The sequence below is a fragment of the Saccostrea cucullata genome, unplaced genomic scaffold (genome assembly GCF_032062105.1).
Source record: "Saccostrea cucullata isolate Sc308-1 unplaced genomic scaffold, CSIRO_AGI_Scuc_v1 ctg8176, whole genome shotgun sequence".
In the NCBI taxonomy this organism is placed as follows: Eukaryota; Metazoa; Mollusca; class Bivalvia; order Ostreida; family Ostreidae; genus Saccostrea; species Saccostrea cuccullata.
Window position 1 is genome coordinate 214 of NW_026926706.1, and position 8991 is coordinate 9204.

General features: G+C 35.6%; 3 protein-coding genes across 3 annotated transcripts; all 3 read left to right on the forward strand.

The window, feature by feature from the left end:
* Positions 1-649: 649 nt before the first annotated feature.
* LOC134272474 (E3 ubiquitin-protein ligase TRIM71-like) lies at positions 650-2703 on the forward strand. Its single transcript, XM_062754701.1, has 2 exons — positions 650-724; positions 990-2703. Exon 2 carries the CDS (start codon positions 994-996, stop codon positions 2686-2688), a length of 1695 nt encoding a protein of 564 aa, XP_062610685.1. The 5' UTR covers positions 650-724; positions 990-993; the 3' UTR covers positions 2689-2703.
* A 458-nt stretch (positions 2704-3161) lies between these two features.
* LOC134272476 (uncharacterized) lies at positions 3162-4860 on the forward strand. The gene is made up of 3 exons (XM_062754703.1): positions 3162-4149; positions 4393-4490; positions 4666-4860. The coding sequence occupies exons 1-3, from the start codon at positions 3162-3164 to the stop codon at positions 4858-4860; spliced, it is 1281 nt and encodes a 426-aa protein (XP_062610687.1).
* Positions 4687-8000, forward strand: LOC134272475 (uncharacterized). The gene is made up of 2 exons (XM_062754702.1): positions 4687-4886; positions 6567-8000. Exon 2 carries the CDS (start codon positions 6633-6635, stop codon positions 7749-7751), a length of 1119 nt encoding a protein of 372 aa, XP_062610686.1. The 5' UTR covers positions 4687-4886; positions 6567-6632; the 3' UTR covers positions 7752-8000.
* Positions 8001-8991: the final 991 nt, after the last annotated feature.

An 8991-nucleotide genomic window follows, 5' to 3' on the forward strand; every position in this document is an offset into this window, starting at 1 on the left:
CATTCGTTGAGGTGAGCTCTGTAATCTCTGATTACCTATGTTTATGTATATTCATATCTATACAATGGAGTCCACATCTTTCCAAATAAAGTTTGAGAACATTTTTAAAAATCTGTTTTTACTGGACAAACACTACAAAGTTTTTTTTTATATTTGAATGTTCTTATTTTTTGTTAAATTTATGTTCGAGATATAGAATGACCTACCGGTATTTGAATTTTGTGCTGTCTGGTAATACATGTACTTTACAACCCCTCTAAGTCAATTTTTTAAATACCAACTAAAACTATATTTATGTTCATTTATCTGAAAAAATTCTAGCATTTTCATCTTTATATATCTGGTCAAAACTTAATTCTGGTATTGAAAGCTAATTTTGTGTTTAAGAACATTTTATGGGACTTCAATTTAAAATCAAGAGTAGATTGTACGTAGCATTATATGTCCCTTAATTACTATGTTTAATTACAGTAGAAAATTATGATGACTGTCAAATTCTCATAAAGTGCATTATTTATATATAAAAAGCTGCATTGCAAAGAAACATTGCATGAAAGGTGTTTAAATCCCCTTCATAGACCAAGAAGTAAAATCACCTGACAGGTAGATAACACAGGTATATCACATGATCAGTCCATAGAGAAAGACTAGATAATGCAGGTGTGTCACATGATCAGAGTATACAGAGATAAAGAGACAGGACGGCCACCATTATTAAAATCAGGTAATAAACAGAGCAGTAACTTCAACTTTTTGCAAATTTTGAAAATTCAGTAATGTGTGCTTTAGCTATGTAAACAATATAATCTTGAACATGACGTCTTGACTATCGCTATACATGCATGTGATTATCTGAAGACAAAAAATTTCTGCATGCTTAATGGTCTCAGATATACAATTTATTTTCTGTTCTATCAAACAATTGAAAACAATTGTTGCCCTCAAATCTGTATGTTTCTCATTAATGCTGAATTTCTTTATGCTTAAAGTCTAATGATGGACCCCCGTACCAGTGCCCAGGACGTGATGCGATGTGACCTGTGTGAGATCGCTGTGGTACAGATGCACTGTGATACATGTCTTGTCAACCTGTGTAAGGCCTGTGTGGGAGAACACTTTTCTGTTGATTTCTCAAAACCTCATAAAATTGTGGACTTCAAGGACAGGAAATCCACTCCACTCTACCCTATATGTACATCTCATAACAAAGAACAATGCATTATGTACTGTAAACAATGTTATATTCCTGTCTGCAGCGACTGCATTGAATCTAATCAACATTTAGGTCATGAGTTATCTAAAATCGTGCGAGTTCTGACTGAAAAGAAGAATATTATTATAAAAGAGAGAAATGAATTAAATGATATAATTTATCCCACCCACCAGGACATTGCCTCTGATGTACAAAACAGAATCAGTCAGTTAGAAAAGGAATATGGAGATCTCTCAACAGCCATAACAAAACATGGAGAGGACTGGCACAGAGAAATTGACAAACTTGTCCAGAAACTTAAAGCTGAAATTGATGAGATGAAAAACACACAGTTACAAACTCTACAGAAACATCTGGATGAAATAAACAAGACAATGTCTGACATCAAGGATGAAATTCATTCACTTGAAATAGCAATAGACACTAATGACTTGTCAGAACTATTTAGTGTCACACCCAATGTACAAATATACAGAAATCTTCCACACAAAATTACAGTGTCTTTACCCGAATTCATACCAGGAAAAATCCATGAAGAACTTTGTAAACTGTTTGGCACCTTATCATCGAGTTCTTTTACTTCAGATAAAAATGGCTACAGCATGAAGACAACACAGAAATCACCAGAAGCTGGATCCTCTCCTCCAGTCAAACAGCTGCTTGATGAACCAGAGACTGTCACCACCATAGACACTGGGTATGGACAACTTTACAATGTGGCCTGTCTGAGTGATGAAGAAATCTGGACAAGTGGAATTGACAGCACCATGAAACTCTACAGCATCAATCAGGGATCACTACTCAAGTCAATCACAACCAAGTCAGGGAACAGACCATGGGAGGACATAGCAGTGACGAAAAGTGGAGATCTAGTTTATGCTGATTACAATAATAGAACTGTGAACATTGTGAAGAATGAGAAGATAGAGGAGGTGATCAGACAACAGAACTGGATACCTCACGGTGTCTGCAGTACCTCCCCTGGTGACCTCCTTGTTATCATGGACAGTGATGATAACAAGCAAACAAAACTTGCCCGTTACTCTGGCTCCACAGAGAAACAAACCATTCAGTTTGATGATAAAGGTAAATCTGTCTATTCATGTGGTCTTTATTACACATACTACATTACTGAGAACAGGAACCTGGATATCTGTGTGTCTGACAATAGAGCTAATGCAGTAGTGGTGGTCAATCAGGCCGGGAAACTGAGATTCAGATACACTGGACATACTCCTACTCTAAAGAACCGACCATTCTATCCACAAGGAATCACCACAGACAGTCAGAGTCACATCCTTACAGCTGATATTAACAATGACTGTGTCCACATCATAGACCAGGATGGACAGTTCCTCCATTACATAGACTGTGGACTGAGTAGACCCTGGGGACTGTGTATAGATACAAATGACAATCTGTTTGTTGCTCAGTGTGGAAACAGAAAAGTGAAGAAAATCAAATATCTCCAGTGAAACACATCATTGTGTTGTTTTCAATATAATAATATTAAATAAATGAAAGAGGTATGCAATAGTACTGATATATAAGTATTCTGTTCTGTGAAAACTCAATTCTCCAAAGTAAAACCTTGAATAATTTTGAAGTGAATAGGGATTATTTAGAATTATTTTCAATTGTTTGGTATGTTCTAAACAAGAGGTCCAAGACCCTAAGAGGCCCACAGGTCATCTCATGTCTCAAATGAGATGATAAGGTTACTGCGTGGTTCATAGATAAGTTAGCGTGGTTTGGAATCAGACGTAAATTCAGTTTCTTTTGTTTCAATTGGAATTAGTTAAAAGTTTTGTGATTTGTGACTTTGTGATATACATTGTAATAACATTGTATATGTCAACAACATTTATGTCTTTTATGACATTATATAGCGTATAGACGCTGAATTTGCGTATAGACGCATTTTAGAAAAACTGTATATACAGTAAAAATGAGTGTAAACTCGGAGTGTCAGCCTGTTGAAAAGTCCCTCAGTGAACAAAAGGATGAGGGAGGGAAAGACAATACATCCATCATCAATATGATGAAAGAGATGCAAAAGAACATTTTGTCACTTACAACTACTGTGAGCGAGTTACAAGAGAACAAGGGAACGAAGCGCAAGATTCAAGACTCGGATGAAAAACCTTGTACATCTAAGTCGCGCGTAGAACTAAGTGACGTTTCTGATGAAGAGAGAGACGAGTTTGATGACATTTTAAATGAGACAAATGAAGACATGGACACTGATTGTGATCATTTGCTTGATGAGCTGGCCGAATGTTTCGGCTCAGAGGATAAGTGTGGCGAAGCAATACACGAAAAACTCGCCAAAGTAACAAATGATGGCGTTCGAACGGTAGTAGACTCTGACAAAATAAAGGAAGTGAGCGACAAATATAACCGACCTAAAAATGTGCAGAATCTTGTCACTCCAAAATTAAATGAGGAAATCCGAGCTCATTTGAGCCGCAAAGTCCGAGGCCAAGACATTCGGATACAAAGAACCCAGACACTTGTCGGAAAAGCCATTGTCCCGCAACTACAACAAATTAATTTGCTGCTAAATGCAAAACAAAAAGGAGAGACACCCTCCATGAAAGAGCTCACTACCTTAGCAATGGACAGTCTGAAACTCATGACTTATGTCTATTGCGACCTGTCAAACAGGAGAAGAGAACTAATCATTCAACCCGAGAAGAACGAAGAATTCCGGGCATTGTGTTCTAACGAATATCCTGTCACCGACAAGTTGTTTGGTGACGACCTTGGCAAAAAAGTTGAGGACATCTTAAAGGCCAATAAAGTGGGATCCAAAATATCGGGATTTAACAAGTTTGAACAAGCTGCGGAAATCATAACATTTTTTTTTATTTTTCATGAAAAATACGAAGATTGGGCACTTATTAAGATTCCCCATGCTCACATTAACAAACAAAGTAAGTTAAATAGAACTTTGAAATACCGCTCTCAAAGTCTTCACTAGTAAATAAGATTCAAGTTTTTTTAACTCGATATTCGTTAATGTGCCATGTAACTGGTTAAATTTATAGAGTTGTTGCTCAGTTATTTGTTACAAGAAATTAAAACTAGCATTTTATAACAAGAAAAATTTAAGTTGCATTTTTTTTAATTTACCTGTTATATAAACCATCATGCACATTGAAAACATAATTTTTTAGTACAACGCTGGGGATCAAACATTCATAAAAGAGAACAGCACGTGAAACAACTGACACACAGTCAACAAACAGCAAATGGAGCTAATTCCATGGAATCAGTAGATAATGAACATACATGCTTGGCAGAGCGACTTAAAAAATTGGCCTTTTAGAAACACACGTGTGTTTTTTGTAGTAGACCATAATGCAAATCATTGAGCTGAACAGTCACGTTGGTTCCTCACTTTACATGTAAAAAACGTCACAGAAAATAGTTTCCTCGACCTGTTAAAGGCCAACAAAGTGGGATCCAAAATATCGGGATTTAACAAGATTGACAAGCGCGGAAATCATAACCGCAAACAGCATGGACACATGCAGAAATCATCCAATTATGGAATCTACAAGGCCAGTAATTTTTTAGGCCAACGCTGGGGATCAAACTACAAAAAGAGAACTGCTCCAGCAAACAAACAGAGGAAGCAATAGCTCCTACAGAACATGCAGATAGAAATGTGAGTAGATTTGAAAACACTTCTGAAAATTTTTCAGCGGGAAAAAATATCCAATTATTTTGGAAATTGGAGGTTAATCACGAGTGACACTAATATTCTTAGCTTTGTTAATGGCTACTCGATTGAATTTGACTCAGATCCCTCACAGACTTTTATTCCAAAACCAATCAAATTTAACGACACAGATTCAGTTATAATAGACAATGAAATTGGTGAGCTTTTAAAAAAGGGAATTATTGAACTTGTCACTACAGGTGATGACAATGATGAATTTATATCAAACATTTTTGTGAGACCAAAGAAAAATGGAAAATTTAGAGTAATTCTTGGTTTTTCAATTTAAAACAATTAAACCAATTTATAGAATATCAACATTTCAAAATGGAAACATTTACGGCAGCCTTAGGACTTGTGTCGGAAAATTGTTTTTTCGGTTCAATAGATCTGCAGGACGCATATTATTCATGTCCTGTTGATGAAAATGATAGAAAATTTCTAAGATTTTATTGGAAGGGATCAAAATATCAATACACGTGTCTTGCCATGGGATTAGCATCAGCCCCGAGAATTTTTACTAAAATGTTGAAACCGGCTTTTTCTACCTTACGGAAACGAGGACACACCAATGTAGCTTACATTGACGATTCGTTATTAATCAGTAAAACATATTCTGAGTGTAAGGATAATATTTCAGAAACAGCAAATCTTCTTGATAGTCTTGGGTTGACAATTAACATTGAGAAATCTGTGTTTACACCAACAAAATCTATTCAGTTCCTTGGATTTGTGATAAATTCTGAATTAATGTCAGTTACTTTAACTAAGGAGCGTGCTGATTCGATAAGAGAAAAATGCCAAGAAATCCTTAATCTGCATAAAGTAACGATAAGAGAGTTGTCACAGTTAATTGGCAAATTAGTGTCAAGTGAACCCGGGGTCCGTTATGCACCACTGTACTACAAAGTGCTGGAAATCGAAAAAGATAAATTTTTAAAAGCAAATGCCGGCAATTTTGAGGCAAAAATTTATATATCTGTGACAAGCAAAGAGACTATTGAATGGTGGATCAAAAATGTCAATAAATTTATATAACATTGAAAATCCCAGTGTAGTTATAAAAACAGATAGCTCTCTAACGGGGTGGGGTGCTTTCAATGAAACTACCGGAGAGGGATGTCAAGGAGAATGGTCAGAAGAAGAAAAAGAACATCATATTAACTACTTAGAACTCAAAGCAGGATTTATTGCGCTAACAAAGTTTTGTAATGATTTTCATGATAGTCATGTTAAACTCTATATGGACAACACAGTAGCGGTCACATACATTTCCAAAATGGGTGGAAAGATTGAGTCACTAAACAACCTCACAATAAATATCTGGGAATTTTGCATGAGTAGAAATATATGGCTTTCGGCAAATCACATTGCAGGCTCAGAAAACACGGAAGCGGATTACTTATCCCGTCAGAAAAATGATGACTTAGAATGGATGTTGGACAAACAAATATTTCTTAAAATTGAGAAAAAATTTGGGAAATGCGACGTTGATATGTTTGCGTCAAAAAACAATTTTCAGTTCAAACCTTATGTTTCCTTTCGACCAGATAAAAATGCAAAAGCAATTGATGCATTTAGTCTTAATTGGAGTGATTTAATGTGCTATATATTCTCTCCTTTCAGTGTGATAGGGACTGTTCTTCAAAAGATAATGACCGACAGAGCGGAGGCGATATTAATTGCGCCAATATGGCCGACCCAGCATTGGTTCCCGCGCCTACTGCAATTAATATGCATGGACAGCTACCTGCTACCTCACAATCACAATCTTCTGTTAATGCCGGGAAAGCCCCAAAAGCGCCACCCGCTGCGGAAAATGAGACTTGGCGTCTTCCGTGTGTCAGGGAATCTTTCCAAAGTAGAGGATTATCAAATGAAACTCAGGCCATTTTGCTATCTTCCTGGCGAGAATCAACTCAAAAACAGTATAGGACGTATATCAAAAAATGGGTGTCATTTTGTAATCAAAGAGAAATTAATATTTTTGAAACAACTGTAAATAATGTTTTATCCTTTTTAACAGATTTGTTTAATTCAGGAATTGGTTATAGTTGTTTAAATAGCGCTAGATGCGCATTATCTTCATTCTTGCAATTAAATAATGAATTGAATATAGGCACTCACCCTTTAATCCGCAGATTTATGAAAGGTGTATTTGTGTTGAGACCCACATTACCTAGATATAATGTGACCTGGGATGTGAATGTTGTGTTGAAATATTTGAAATCTTTATCTCCATTGTCTTCTTTGTCATTGTTACAATTATCACAGAAATTATTGATGTTATTAGCACTATTGTCAGGCCAACGTGGACAAACACTTCATCTTATTGATGTAAGAAACATTTACATTACTGCAGATTATGTGAAAGTAACAATTGGTGATTTACTTAAAACTTCGAATCCAAAAAGGCATCTCGGAGAACTGAATCTTTCCAGTTATAGCATAGACGCGGATTTATGTGTTGTCATTACAATGAAACATTATCTTGAGCGTACGGAACCTTTGCGGGCCTCAGTAACAACTCTGTTTATTACATCACAAAGGCCCCATAAACCCGTGTCTAGAGACACCATCGGCCGATGGTTGAAAACTGTGTTGCAGAATTCTGGTATCGATGTCAAGATGTTCAAGCCTCACAGTACGAGATCAGCGTCCGCCAGCACAGCATGCGCGCTTAGAATTCCAGTGGATACAATTATCCGAACAGTTGGCTGGACAAAAGACTCTGTGTTCAGAAAGTATTATAACAAACCTGTTAGTTTAGATGTAGAGATGAGCAAAAGGCTCTTAGATAACTGTAAATGAAAGTCATATACTGTTGTAAAAATGTTTTGATCATTGACTGTATTCTCGATATAAACTATCAGAAATAGTAAATAATAGTTAGTGTTATTTTCTGTATAGTACCAACAAAATTTGAATTCTATCTCTAAAGTCTCATTTGAGACAGAGGCACCCTAGGGGAGAAGAAATTAGAAAGTTAAACGAGACTTACCTGGAAGGTGAAGTTTGACTGTAATTTCTTCGACCCAATAGGGTGCCGAGGGATCAAATGCCCAACCCATAAATTCAAAATGTTTCATTTAAAATAAAACAGAAGAATATTTTAATTACCCCACCCTGAAAAATTTCTTTTAAACGAATCCAAATTTTTGTGCTCTGAAGTATGAACCACGCGGTAACATTATCATCTCATTTGATCCCTCGGCACCCTATTGGGTCGAAGAAATTACAGTCAAACTTCACCTTCCAGGTAAGTAAAAGGGGTTTGCTTCCCCATGTAATTGAGGACGAAGGCCAGTATTATGTTTACTTTATAAGTGATTTACAATTATACATAACGAGCTTGGGGTTTCCAAATGTTTTTGTGTGTATAAGTTAATATCACTTTCAATTATTAAAAGGTATTGGTTAATTAATAATAAAACTAAATCATGTATACTCTATGGTGTAAGTTTTTAAGTTAAAAATTTAAAAAGTTTTTTTAAACTAAAAGGGAGTTCCCATAAGTTTCATTTTTCTTTTTTTGCTTTAACATTTTAAAAACAGCTTAGGCACTTTCATTTTAACCATGCCCCTCCTTAACAGGCATCTAATAGGTAATGTCAGCTATCTTGTAAGGTTAGTTGAGAAATGTGTATTGTAATCATGTTAATACAGGTATTATCTCATTTTCACTCTTTGGAGTTTAAGGTTGTGGACTGAGTTTTTTATGTACATAGTTCAGATGGTTACTATTTTTGGTATTTCTTGAATTGCCATTATTGTTTGATCAGTTTTGGTACAAAGTTTATATGTAACATTTCATGTTTTGTCTATTGATAAATATTGAATGGATATTGTACATGTACTATGTAGTCAAGGCATATGTACTAATTTGGTTGGTGTAGACAATATTTACATGATTACTCAAGATGTTCATCATTTCGGTACATGTGGATAATTTATGTCCTTATTGGGTTGGAGTTGTTTATGGTTTACTGTTGATACAAAGTTGATACTTACAAATTGAATCGGTGTTACGCAAGTGGTTGATTGTTTAGTA